Source organism: Physella acuta, unplaced genomic scaffold (assembly GCF_028476545.2).
Source record: "Physella acuta isolate Inbredline_101_S28 unplaced genomic scaffold, ASM2847654v3 ptg000430l, whole genome shotgun sequence".
NCBI classification, from domain to species: Eukaryota; Metazoa; Mollusca; class Gastropoda; family Physidae; genus Physella; species Physella acuta.
Genome location: NW_026731949.1, coordinates 126,604 through 140,799, shown reverse-complemented (window position 1 = coordinate 140,799; position 14,196 = coordinate 126,604). Strand labels below are relative to the sequence as shown.

Genomic DNA, 14,196 nt, shown 5'->3' with positions numbered 1-14,196 from the left:
TGTCTAACCATGTTTTCTCCCCACCAAAGGGCTTGTCTAACCATGTTTTCTCTACACCAAAGAGCTTGTCTAACCATGTTTTCTCCCCACCAAAGGGCTTGTCTAACCATGTTTTCTCTACACCAAAGGGCTTGTCTAACCATGTTTTCTCTACACCAAAGAGCTTGTCTAACCATGTTTTCTCCCCACCAAAGAGCTTGTCTAACCATGTTTTCTCTACACCAAAGAGCTTGTCTAACCATGTTTTCTCCCCACCAAAGGGCTTGTCTAACCATGTTTTCTCTACACCAAAGGGCTTGTCTAACCATGTTTTCTCTACACCAAAGAGCTTGTCTAACCATGTTTTCTCCCCACCAAAGAGCTTGTCTAACCATGTTTTCTCTACACCAAAGGGCTTGTCTAACCATGTTTTCTCTACACCAAAGAGCTTGTCTAACCATGTTTTCTCTACACCAAAGAGCTTGTCTAACCATGTTTTCTCCCCACCAAAGAGCTTGTCTAACCATGTTTTCTCTACACCAAAGAGCTTGTCTAACCATGTTTTCTCTACACCAAAGGGCTTGTCTAACCATGTTTTCTCTACACCAAAGAGCTTGTCTAACCATGTTTTCTCCCCACCAAAGGGCTTGTCTAACCATGTTTTCTCTACACCAAAGAGCTTGTCTAACCATGTTTTCTCTACACCAAAGAGCTTGTCTAACCATGTTTTCTCCCCACCAAAGAGCTTGTCTAACCATGTTTTCTCTACACCAATGAGCTCGTCTAACCATGTTTTCCCCCCTTGACACCTGATACAGGAGGTGGACGTGACTGAGTTTGTTCCTGTCACAGAGTTGAGTATACAAGACCTGATGAAGCAGATGCAGAACTTGTAACATCAAGTCACTCGCAACATTTAGGCTGTGTAATTAATTCAATAAATGTATGTCTCATCACTCTCAACATTTAGGCTGTGTAATTAATTCAAACATTATGTCTAATTTCTGTGTATTTATTCCTTCATGTTATAAAGCCTGATGAATGTCTGTGTATGTTAAAGTCATCTAATGTATGTCTGATCCAGAAAGTCTGATGTATGTCTGGGTCTGATATTTGACCATTCAAGTAATGTATATCAAAGTATGGCTAGTTCAGCTGTAAAACATTTCAAAATTCATGTTTTATGTTGATGTTCACTATTTTTTAAAAATTTATTTCATATTCACAAGAGTAAGTTACTATACTATAAATAGAATCTACAGTTTTGGTTAAACAAATGTAAGTGTCCACAGCAAAACTTGAATAATTATATAGAAATAGAACATTTTATTTAAGATCTTAAATTTGGTACCAAGATCACTTATCAAAGTAAATTCATTTTTTTAAAATAATGTTTGTTACTAATGTCATGTTTGCCTCTCTCGTTTTCGACATTTGAACATGCACTCAATTGTGATGGTTGGAACATAAACAGTATCAGCGTGGAAAAATTAAAAACAACTGATTCATTTATATAATGGTAGAATCTTGAAATATACTTTAAAACAACTGATTCATTCATATAATGTTTGAATCTTGAAATATACTTTAAAACAACTGATTCATTTATATAATGTTTGAATCTTAAAATATACTTTAAAACAACTGATTCATTCATGTTGTTTGAACGTTGAAATATACTTTAAAAAAAACCAAGTTCTTTCAGTTTGTAGTACAGCGATCGAGCAAGAAATAGAGCACAGAAACTTTGAAACTATTTTATAAATGTGTGAATCTTGAGTGAATGGAATATTTGAGTTGAAACTTTCTCTAACTGTAACAGACTGGTTTTATCTGTGGTGTGAATGACTTCATACAACTGACATCAAATGGTGTATGAATGACGCCATACAACTGACATCAATGGTGTATGAATGACTAGGATAATTATAGAAGTAGCCTTTCATGACGTGTTTTATTAAATTCTGTTTTTCTGTCATTATTGAGCAGCCATCAAACACATGTTTATGTAAGATTGTTTACTGCAGCTAGCAAACGTTACATAGAGTGACCTAAGAACAACAAAATTCATTTGATTAATTTTGCATTCTTTTATTTTGGTTAATAGAAGAGGATTCTCTGGTGTTGTACAGGTATAGGAAATTGAGAGTCCTAGATTCATTTGTTTGACAATATCTGACACAAGATGTCTGACCACTGGAGACTATGTCAGTTTAACCTATATAACTCATTGTTAGTGATATTGTAGTCCAGCAGTATAAAACTTTTACTAGTCAACACTCAATCAACCAGCCATAAGAAAATGTGAATAGTTTTTGTGATATGTAGCTTATGGCCTAAGTTTTTATCTTCATGTTAATAAATAAAGGTGTGCTACAGCACTTATTTATTGTGTTTCCTGTGTCTGCGCTACCATATGATATAGTGTATGTCCTACACATTATGTTTGTCCTACAGGTCCTATGCCTGATTGTGTCAGTTTACCATGAACTTGATTATAACTGATGTAATGTTGATCTTTAATTTGTATATATATTTTGTTTTCTAATTTCTAGCATCATGCTCAATAAATCATGGATGTATTTTAGTTATCATAATTCATGTGATTTGTCTTGGTTTTGGTTGTATACTGTTATAATAAACATGATGGAAAATATTTCCTGTGTTTAAATGTTTGAAATATTTTTTCTTTATTGAAGTATCTGTGTGTTCCACTCTGACCTGGGCTGTGACACCTGTGGTTGTTACCACAGGACATTTGTGGTTGTTACCACAGGACGTATGTGGTTGTTTCCACAGGAGGATGTGTGTGGTTGTTACCACAGGACGTGTGTGTGTGTTACCACAGGACGTGTGTGGTTGTTACCAGGCCAGATCGAACTAAAACAACTTAAAATACACCCATGTAAAAAAAAAAAGAAAATCCGAAAAACTAAAACTTATGCTAAACCATTGAAAAAGTAATTCTTGAATTTCCATTCAATGATTAAAAATAAATTATGGAGGAAAATCCCCAAAGTCTAAAAATAGTAAAATATGTAATAATATCGTCAGGATTTCCCGAACGCACAATCATCCCCAAGAGCAGACTTGAAACTAGTTCAAGAAAGACCTGGTAAACGGTGTTGTAAGAGTAAGTTAATCTGTTGTTGTTTTTTTTTGGTTCAGCTTTACCACTTTAAGAAAACGTTTAACGTATACGATAAAATCTGAATAACATTATGGAACTAGATTAAATTTGACTTATTTTGATGAATTTTATTTTTTGTATGAGTCCATGTCCTCCACACCGCCCCCATCTCGCCCCCATAGAATTGTAATTTTTGAAACTCTTCGTCATCTGTCGTGTTGACATTCCCGTGAAAAGGAATAGCTATCGATCTAATGTTGTTACAATCATCAAACATTAACTTCAAATATTGAATTTTTTTTTTTAAATTGCAAAAGTGTTGCGTTTAGTTTTTTTTAACCGTTACGGTTATCCCCTACATCGGCACAAGAGTCCAACCCCCCCCCCCCCCCCACCCCACTATGAGTGTGACTTCTTGTGTGAACGATCGCATTAACCAGTCGCCATATGAGATGATAAAAACTTTGTGAGTAAGCCTACGTCAGTTTAACTCAAAGCAAAACAATTTATTATTGCAATCATTAATTTCATTACATATTCGTGGAGAAAAATTATTGGAAGATACGACAGTTGTTAATAGTAGATCTAAATTATTGTATTGTCATCCGTCGTAGATTTTAAAAATCTATTTGAGACGTAATTTAAAGACTTAGACCCTATTTAAAATTATTTTTGACATAGATCTAGAGATCTATTATTTTAAGATAACAACACGTTTTAGACTAGATCTAGATCAAGATCCTTGATTTACTCTTAAAATACTGACGTGTATCTGGCTAGTATTGATGTCATAAAATCTCAGTCTAGGCCTAGGCCTAACTGCATTGAGATAGTTATTTCAAGAACTTTTTTAAAAAATAAAAAAAAATTCTTACGTTATCATGAAATAAAGACTACGTTTACTAGATCTACATTTTACAAAAAAAAATGATATCTACAATACAAAATACGAGAAACAACAATTTGGCTATTTTGATCGACAATTTAATAACACGATATTTACAGTATCGAATACGTTTGCTTGCTTCAGACCTCAGATCTCAGCAGACGACAACAGGCAATATTAATATTAGGTTTTCAAAAAATTTGAGTATTTTAATTTAAAATGTGTATGTGACAAACTTTCAAAGATCCAGATCTAGATCTAGACATAATTTTTTGTTCCTTTACTCTAGATCTAGGCTAAGACTAGCCCTTATTAACTATTTATTTAGGATCGTAGTCGTAACAATTTTTGAGTTTTGAGTAACAACTAGAAAAATCTAGACAGTCGTACAGTTCGTTCAGACAGTCAGTAGATCTACACTTTGAGTACACTCAGTACAGTCTACCTAGATCTACCTAGTAGATCTAGAATCTAGTACCTAACCTAAACTACTCTACACACTACACGGTAGATCTAGAATCTAGTGGTGTGACAGTCTACAGCAAATTCTAGATCTAGAATCTTGTCGTCTAGAATTAATATCTAAATCTAGATCTAGCCCTAAATTCTAAATTAATTAAAATTATAGATCTAGATCTATATCTGAATAATCTAGATCTAATCACAACAGTCTAGCTTAGATCACAAGATCTAGATCTAGATCTAGAATCTAGATAAAGAGATATGATCTGAATAGAAAAGGAAATAATATAATACTCACAGAGGCGTATCCAGGTTTTCAGTGTAGGGGGAGCGAAAAATAGCAAAAAAGGCGCCGAATTTGTAATATGTTCTATATACGTATATATATATATATATATATATATATATATATATATATATATATATATATATATATATATATATATATACATATATATATATATATATATATATATATATATATATATATATATATATATATATATATAATATAGGGCGTAGTCTGTTTTTGTCGTCCTCGTACAATTCACTTTATAATAGCATTATGTCTTCTAAAAATTGGAATGCATAAGACACGTAAATGAAGATATTTTTATTGCTTAATCAGTTGTACAAAACGGTATTCGTTTTAAATTAAAAAAGAAACAACAATAATTTAGTTAGGCCTATATTTGATAGCAATTTTGTTTTATCCTGTACTCTAGGACTTCTGTTAGAACTACAACATCCTTTTTCGTCGAGGTTTCATTTTAGCAAAAGGATCAATTACGTCTTTTAAATCAACATCAGAAGCTAATTGTCGTTCAATCGTAATCAGGGCTAAGCTGGACAACCTGTCTTCGTTCATAGTAGAACGGATGTATGTTTTCAGGAGTTTAAGACGGCTGAAGGATCTTTCTACTCCGGCACTGCTTATTGGTAAAGTCAGAAATATACGATACAAAGTGGCCAGGTTTGGATACATGGAACACAAGTCATTAGCTATCATGAATTTCAGAATGCTGTTTACTGTCACCGCTATTTCTAGAGGTTCTTTTTCAGTTGAAACTCCCTTGTTTACACTGCTTACACTAAAAACCTCTTGGTAAAATGTTCTAAATGATACGAATTCCTGCACTATTTCAGTTACACTGTCAACAACATCCGAGTACGTCACAGCTAATTGCTCCAACTGTATTAAACTGTCATCTAATGCTAAATGTTTTGGGTCTAAGCAACAAAACTTGGAAGACACATCTTTAAAATTTTGAAACCTTGTGTTTGTACTAGTTATGACAGAGTCAAGTGACACTAAATAAGTTTGAACAATGAATTTTTTCCTAGAGTCAGATATCTGAGTATCCTCTGCTCGTTCGTCATGGAATATTTTCCGTTTGTATAACCTGTGTTGCTTATACTCCGTACGGATATCACATTTCTCAGCGAGCTCAGTGGCTTCGTTCTCAATCTGCTCAAATTCTGATTAAATTCATTTCTCTAGCTACTCATCTCATTTTCAAAAATCTGAATTAATCGAAAGGCTGTTAACATATCAATGCTACTCTTCTGTAAATAAATGGATACGTTAAAAGCCTTATGCAGAATTCTTTTCCAAAACATTAAAACAACTAAAAACTCAAAGGTCTCTATTGTAACAAGAATTCCCTTTCCTTCGGCAATCTGTTTAGAAGTAGAGTTTTTAACTTCACCGTCAACTATTCTTTGCAATGCAAGAACAAGTGCTGGTAAATTCTGCAATATAGAATCTACTGCTGTCTTTCTAGAAGCCCATCTTGTATCACTAAGTCGTTTCAGTGTTAATGAAAATGCTTCTATGTTGTTGCCTTGCTCCTCTTGCAATATAGAAAGACGAGGTAGACTTCCGGTAAAAAATGTATATATGCTTTCCAGAACTCCAAAAAACAGCTGTGTTTGAATATTAGATGAAACAGCATCTATGAGAATTAAATTTAAATTATGAGCACAGCAGTGTGTGAAGAGTGCATGTGGAGCTATTTCTCTAACTCGTTTTTGTACGCCCGATATTTCACCAGACATGGTGTTTGCTCCATCGTAGGACTGACCATAGCACATGGTCATTGACAGCCCTAAGTCTGTGACTGCTGTAAGAAGCGTTTTAAAAAAAACCTCTGCACTAGCTTCAGGAAGCTCACAAAATTGGATAAATCTTTCGATGGCGTCTCCATGTTCAGTAACATATCTGATTGACAAAGAAAATTGATCCATTCTACTAATGTCGATAGTCGAATCTACAATTACAGCGAAATACCTAGCTATCTTAATTTCACCTACTATCTTCTTTAAAATTTGGGCTGATATAGACTTAATTAAGTCGTTTTGCATACCCGGACTTAAGTATGTTGCATTTCTGTCACCGAAAAGTAAATGTTGTTTTAGCAAATCATCTTTCTTAGAAATGAGTTTAATAAGTTCCAAAAAGTTGCCTTCATTTAATGTAGCTTCTCCTAAACCTTGGGATTCACGATGGCCCCTAAACGCCAATCCCTGTTTTCCCAAATAGAGAACTGCATCTATAATACTTTCCAGTATTATTCTGTTTTTTTCTATTTCCTTCTTTTCTGATGTTAAAATGTCACATATTATGGTTCTGTCTTTGTAAAGTCGGAACTTTGTAATTAAAAGTTCTCTCTCTGCAATCTTGTGACTTTCAGAGTTTTCATGTTTGTTAATTTTGTCGGGACCTTTTGCAAAGTTCTTACAACCCAATTTTGGATCACCCCAAGTGTCTGACTTGTGCTTAAAAAGCCAACAAGCAAAACAAATCATATAATTTGCCTTGGGCGAATATACTAGCCAGTGTCGTATTATTTCACGACCACATGTTGTGTGGTTTTTTTTCTTGTACCAACTGGCACTAAAGTGCCGACCAGTTACATTTTTGGGAAAATCTTTATAAGTATCTTTGAGGCCTGGTTGACAAGGACCAAACTCAAGTAATGCACGTACCAGATCCGGTGTTACGGGTGTTTCACAAAACAAAAAAGGATCTGTAGGATATTCCAGATTTATATCGATTATAGCTTTAAGTTTGACTGGCATTGTACTGTCAATATCCTCTTCTAAATGGGTGTCTTCTAAAATGTCTATAGACATTACCTTATTGTCTTGAGTCTCGACGACTTGATTCTGCATATTAGATGATGTTGTTGCTTGTACATTTTGTACTTGGGTATCTTGAGACACATCAACCTCTGGTTGTATTGTTGTAGCAGTTAAAGGCATACAGCTTGAAAAATATGTATCCAGTTTGACAAATTTGGATGACGATTGTTGGCGATCTGAAATTTCTTTCAATCTCTTCCTCTCCCACCCCGAATATTTATTCTTTTCTGGTTTCCTTTCCATTTAATAACCTTTTAACTAACGAATTCTAAGCGCAACTGTTGTCTTATTCGCAAAATAGTTAGTATGATACACCAAATAATTTAATGGTGCGATTACTTTTTGATAATTACTAACTATTGGAAACAAGTTCAAACGATACATCAGCTGAGCGGATAATTAACAGTGCTATCAGGGTTAGTTTAAGTTGAGCTGTTTTTTAAATACAAAATATAGCCTTATTCAAATTTAATATAGATCTAGATCTAGTAAACTAAAATAATAGTTAATTTAAATTTGATACTGTTTAATATAATTTGTAATCGTAATCAGTATCGCCCAAACTGTAAGAATACTACTACTTCATCGTGATGACGTTGTTGAACTTTCCCCACCGCTACGCAGTTTGCCCATAAGTAAATTTAAATAGAGGTGTCACAGTAGTTGTATTTGTTTCTGTATTGTAATTTTTTATAAATCAATCACACGATTCAAACTGTATATATATAGTAATTATGTGTGAAGTTTTATGTATAACATTTTCGAATTCAATTATTCGTAAACAAATACATTATACCGTGGATTTAAACTTAACACCCCTCTTGTCAAGTGGTACCACCCGTAGATGTTTTTTAAACATTGCATTGCATCATAATGGTTATTTTTAGAATGGCAAACTGATGCAGCTGTTAATACGTGTTGTAAACGTAGACAGTACTAGACTAGTACAATAATGCTTAATTGCTGCATGAAAAGTAATCTTGTGATTTACATAGATGTGCCGACCAAAAATATTTTTTTAACAAATATCATTGTTTAAAACTTTGAGTTTAAAAAGTTTCCAAAAAGGCGCCACTTTGCTGAAAATGGCCAGAGGGGGAGCGGCCGCTCCCCGTGCTCCCCCCCCTGCGTACGCCTCTGAATACTCACTACATCACCACACCAGCTAAATTTTATAAAATTAAGAAACCAAGTCAGAGAAATTATTTAGAGTTTAGACTAGAGCATACAACGTTAATCTAGTTTGTTAATTGATGTAATCCTATATTCTAAAGATATGAAGGTATATAATAGTATGCATGTCTTTTTATCAAGGTGTGTGAATGAGAAAGATATGGACAGTGGAATCACCCATCAATAGGGCTATAAAGACATAATTTTGTTATTCAAAGGATCCAATTAAAAAGCTACTAGAGGTTTGTGCTGAAGCCTGCATTTTTTTATTCATTCAATAGAATTTGATCTAGCATTTTAATAGACTACATATTTTTTAAGTCAACTTTGATTACGTCTTAGAAAACGTCCATGATTTTGTGTCTCTTCTTAGTTTAAATTTCAGAATAAAAATTAGGTGTGTTTGAAACTAAATTTTGCCATTATTTAACATTTAAAATACTTTTTTGTAAATTGTAAATAGAAGAAATATTCTAAGCTTCAATAGGCTCAGTTTATTTTAGAATGAAATCTCTTAAGAATAAAAAATTACAAGGTTGAGGTGTGATATCATTTTAATGGGGTGGGTTGAGTTGGAATCTAACATGAAAGACAATGCATAGAGGGCAGATAAAAATCATTTAAATTGTGAGACATTTAAAAGCCACATTTTAAAGTTGACATAAACTAAAACATAATTTATAGAAGTAAATGAAAAGCAATGTAAATTTAAAGATTATGTACTTGATTTTGGTATGACAATAATTTTATTGCAACTAGCTTCTTCTTTTTCTGTGTGCTTATTTGAGTTTATCTAGCTGATAACTAATTAAATGAGACTACTTGCCTTAAAAACAATTAAGCTTTTATGAAAAGTATATAGTTTGCGAATTTGCTAAGCTACTTTTTAATATTTTATCAGTTAAAAACTATTCAAATTTAATATCGAACAATATAAAAAATTTTTTATATAGGCTAACATCTGATGTAACCCTTATTTAAAGTATAAAAAAATATGTAATGTAATTTACTGTGATACAATGAAATGGTGGATAAAGTGAAGTTGAGTTGAGCTGATTAAACTCCAGTTTAGTTCTATGACCAGATTATGTTAGTCAGCACCTCACCAAACGTCTTCACATCACTATAAAAGAATCTGGAACTCATCCTTAAAGTTGACTTAAATGATGATAAGTTTTGTAACAAAATCATATAATGTAAATTTATTTTACAATAATTTTTTTATTGCAGGTAAAGTTGTCAGAGATGGGAAATACAGGTGGGAAGAAAAGAGAAAATCAGTTGGCAGAGAAAGGTAAAATAAATGTTTCTAGGCTACATGTTTTGTATTTGCTGTAAATGTTTAGAAATGTTTAGGTTTTTATTTAATCTAATTAAAACCTTGATGTTCAAATGTTTTAGGTCTAACACATAGAACAGATGAGACAACACAGTTTGAAGAAACAAAAACTGAAGGTGGTTTTATACCAGGTGAGTTCCAGATTGTGTGAAATATGTACATAACATGTAAGAAGTTACATTTATACAGATCTGCTGGGCACATGATTACATTATTTACATATATGAAGTGCATGAGTTCTTTTACAGCTAATATATTACCTTATCCTGTTGACAACTGATGGTTAGTTAAATGGTCGTTTGGCAGGCAATATTTACCACATGATACATGTAAACTCTATTTCATCTTCACCAGCCAATAAAACAATTAGAAATAAAAAGTTTTTGTTAATTTTTATAGTTGCACTATTTGTTTGACAAGTTACTTATTTTAAATACATTTAAATTTGTATTTTTAAAAAATATGGATTCCCTCCCCTTGTATCTCTCCAGGAGATCATGAAGCCGAGATCTGCTATGGAGGTGAAGCTGACTTACACAAGCACTATACGGGCTGTAAGAAGAATCCAGGTCATAAAAAATTTAATCCTGTTAATGATTTTAAATTGGATCATCTCCCCTCACGTTACCGTGACGTCATCATGTTGGAGGTAATCAAAACTTTGTCTGCCCTAACGGTCCTGATAAAGGTCAAGTACACCAGTCTAGAGAGACCAAAGTCTGTTCCATGCTTCAGTGGTCAGTATCCATTTTATAACACCAGAGGAAGTGACGTGTTGAGGACAGGGACGGGGAGGGTGTGTCATGTGGTCAAGTACACAGACAGTGACAACAAGGGCACTTGTCCATGTGGCAAGTGTCAACACTCGGACACACCCAGCAAAGTGTGGGGGGAGGTTCGTGTGTTGACAGCCACACACGTGGTCTTTGATGAGAGTGAGGCGAGACAGACCAGGTGTGTTGTAGGTTATGATGACAATAAAAGTCCTGGGGTCAGTCTTGATGGCTGGGGGGTGGAGGAGGCACACATTGAGGGAGACATGTGTAAGTTTACATGTGTGTCATGTGACTTAGAGTTGGTTGATGAACTGGACAAGATGTGTCGGCACTTTAATGATCTATGTCAGAAAGTAAAGGACAAATACAGGAGATTTGTTGATGTGGACAAGTTGACCGTTATAGTGTCACATCCTCATGGCTGTCCTAAACAGGTCTCTGTAGGAGAATGGACACATGAACATGAGAGGGAAGGTTGTTACACCAAGTACACGTACACAACATGTACATGTCCTGGCTCCAGTGGAGCACATGTCTACATGACGGGATATGGCAGGTGCTGGTCACGTCCCCACAGTGGATCAAACTCTGAAGGAAATTATAGTGGGGAGGATGGGTGGTTTTATCTGTAACTGTTGGTTCTCTTCCCTTGTCTCATGTAAACAAACAAAATGGCGGCTCCATTCATTAAACTTGTGTGTGTCAAGACTTGAATGTCTTCATCAGCAACTTTGTATACTGGTGAAGACAAGAAATAAATTGTTTGGTTTCTTTCAGTCATTTGTTTAGAGTTGTTAGACACATAAACAAAATTATAAACAAATGTTTATTGTTGAGAAATGAAATATTTATAGACTACACTTGTATCTTTGTTTTGTTTAAACCTCCACATTAGATTTGTCATCTCCATCATTGTCTTTATTTATACTTTAATTCGTGTTTGTGTTTGTTTACAAACTGTTTGTATTTGTTTACAAACTGTTTGTATTTGTTTACAAACTGTTTGTATTTGTTTACAAACTGTTTGTATTTGTTTACAAACTGTTTGTATTTGTTTACAAACTGTATTATTGTCAATAAAGTTTTAGAAGATTTCAAAGTTTCTTTCATTCATTTTGTTATCGTTGATAATCTGAATGTTTTGTGTTGATGATAAACACGATGGTGGTGAAGAGAAATGTCGGCAGTCAAGTTTGTAGCTGAGACTTAATTTCGACAGTCAAGTTTGTAGCTGAGACTTAATGTCGGCAGTCAAGTTTGTAGCTGAGACTTAATGTCGGCAGTCAAGTTTGTAGTTGAGACCTAATGTCGGCAGTCAAGTTTGTAGCTGAGACTTAATGTCGGCAGTCAAGTTTGTAGCTGAGACTTAATGTCGGCAGTCAAGTTTGTAGCTGAGACTTAATGTCGGCAGTCAAGTTTGTAGCTGAGACTTAATGTCGGCAGTCAAGTTTGTATCTGAGACTAAATGTCGGCAGTCAAGTTTGTAGCTAAGACTAAATGTTTTCAGTCAAGTTTGTAGCTGAGACTTAATGTCGGCAGTCAAGTTTGTAGCTGAGACTAGACTTAATGTTTTCAGTCAAGTTTGTAGCTGAGACTTAATATCGGCAGTCAAGTTTGTAGCTGAGACTTGATTTAATGTTTTCAGTCAAGTTTATAGCTGAGACCTTATGTCGGCAGTCAGAGACTTAATGTCGGCAGTCAAGTTTGTAGCTGAGACTTAATGTCGGCAGTCAGAGACTTAATGTCGGCAGTCAAGTTTGTAGCTGAGATCTAATATCGGCAGTCAAGTTTGTACTTAATGTCAGCAGTCAAGTTTGTAGCTGAGACTTAATGTCGGCAGTCAAGTTTGTAGCTGAGACTTAATGTCGGCAGTCAAGTTTGAAGCTGAGACTAAATGTCGGCAGTCAAGTTTGTAGCTGAGACTTAATGTCGGCAGTCAAGTTTGTAGCTGAGACGTAATGTCGACAGTCAGGTTTGTAGCTGAGACTTAATGTCGGCAGTCAAGTTTGTAGCTGAGACTTAATGTCGGCAGTCAAGTTTGTAGCTGAGACTTAATGTCGGCAGTCAAGTTTGTAGTTGAGACCTAATGTCGGCAGTCAAGTTTGTAGCTGAGACTTAATGTCGGCAGTCAAGTTTGTAGCTGAGACTTAATGTCGGCAGTCAAGTTTGTAGCTGAGACTTAATGTCGGCAGTCAAGTTTGTAGCTGAGACTTAATATCGGCAGTCAAGTTTGTAGCTGAGACTTGATTTAATGTTTTCAGTCAAGTTTATAGCTGAGACCTTATGTCGGCAGTCAGAGACTTAATGTCGGCAGTCAAGTTTGTAGCTGAGACTTAATGTCGGCAGTCAGAGACTTAATGTCGGCAGTCAAGTTTGTAGCTGAGATCTAATATCGGCAGTCAAGTTTGTACTTAATGTCAGCAGTCAAGTTTGTAGCTGAGACTTAATGTCGGCAGTCAAGTTTGTAGCTGAGACTTAATGTCGGCAGTCAAGTTTGAAGCTGAGACTAAATGTCGGCAGTCAAGTTTGTAGCTGAGACTTAATGTCGGCAGTCAAGTTTGTAGCTGAGACGTAATGTCGACAGTCAGGTTTGTAGCTGAGACTTAATGTCGGCAGTCAAGTTTGTAGCTGAGACTTAATGTCGGCAGTCAAGTTTGTAGCTGAGACTTAATGTCGGCAGTCAAGTTTGTAGCTGAGACATAATGTCGGCAGTCAAGTTTGTAGCTGAGACTTAATGTCGGCAGTCAAGTTTGTAGCTGAGACTTAATGTCGGCAGTCAAGTTTGTAGCTGAGACTTAATGTCGGCAGTCAAGTTTGTAGCTGATAATGTCGGCAGTCAAGTTTGTAGCTGAGACTTTGCAAAGAAATGGCGCATCTTAGTTACTTTATTAAAAAATATAGTTACTGTAGTATCAGTATATTAAAATATGCTGATAATCAATTTTGTCATGCATCGAGTAAACAGACAATAGACCTAGACTTAAACAGATGACAGTTACGTTAGCTAGAAATAATGATACCAAACACCTTGGTTGACGTGTTTAGCATTGTATACAATGCCTAGCTAAGTCTTGCCATTCTGATTGAAAGATCATAAGCTGTGGTTTATTTCGACCTGATTTCGCCATTTTTCAATTAAGTTTAAAGGTCACACGGCTAGAAATGTAGATTTTTGAAAGCTCGTCGGATTATAAAATTTAAAATATTAATAACAAAAATTAATTTAAAAATTTGCAGACTACTCAAAGGAGACAACTGCGTCAGAAAGTATTTGCAAATTGTTTTCATTGTTAGTTCCCTTTGACCA

At 34.7% G+C, this 14,196-nt stretch overlaps 2 protein-coding genes across 4 annotated transcripts in view; both read left to right on the top strand.

Moving 5' to 3' along the window:
- LOC131942878 (ubiquitin-like modifier-activating enzyme 5) overlaps positions 1-2,595 on the top strand; it is a 28,910-nt gene extending 26,315 nt beyond the window's left edge. The window contains exon 12 of the mRNA XM_059302840.1: positions 798-2,595. Within this exon, the coding sequence (XP_059158823.1) occupies positions 798-875 (78 nt within the window). The 3' untranslated portion in view covers positions 876-2,595. The remainder of the gene's footprint in view (positions 1-797) is intronic.
- A 436-nt stretch (positions 2,596-3,031) lies between these two features.
- Positions 3,032-11,984, top strand: LOC131942870 (uncharacterized). Of its 3 annotated transcripts, none has more exons than XM_059302829.1 (5): positions 3,032-3,112; positions 8,916-9,016; positions 10,005-10,068; positions 10,176-10,244; positions 10,605-11,984. In XM_059302829.1, the coding sequence occupies exons 3-5, from the start codon at positions 10,020-10,022 to the stop codon at positions 11,519-11,521; spliced, it is 1,035 nt and encodes a 344-aa protein (XP_059158812.1). In that variant the 5' UTR covers positions 3,032-3,112; positions 8,916-9,016; positions 10,005-10,019; the 3' UTR covers positions 11,522-11,984. The 3 variants fall into 3 exon arrangements, with proteins under 3 accessions (XP_059158812.1, XP_059158815.1, XP_059158813.1); XM_059302830.1 differs by lacking the exon at positions 3,032-3,112 and adding an exon at positions 3,987-4,182; XM_059302832.1 differs by lacking the exon at positions 8,916-9,016 and having other exon boundaries at positions 3,041-3,112.
- Positions 11,985-14,196: the final 2,212 nt, after the last annotated feature.

Excerpts from the sequence above, each read along its gene's own strand:
- LOC131942870 (XM_059302829.1), top strand. The coding sequence starts at position 10,020 with ATGGGAAATACAGGTGGGAAGAAAAGAGAAAATCAGTTGGCAGAGAAA. Across the intron at positions 10,069-10,175 it reads AAATCAGTTGGCAGAGAAAG|GTCTAACACATAGAACAGAT; the intron begins GTAAAATAAATG and ends CAAATGTTTTAG. Across the intron at positions 10,245-10,604 it reads TGAAGGTGGTTTTATACCAG|GAGATCATGAAGCCGAGATC; the intron begins GTGAGTTCCAGA and ends GTATCTCTCCAG.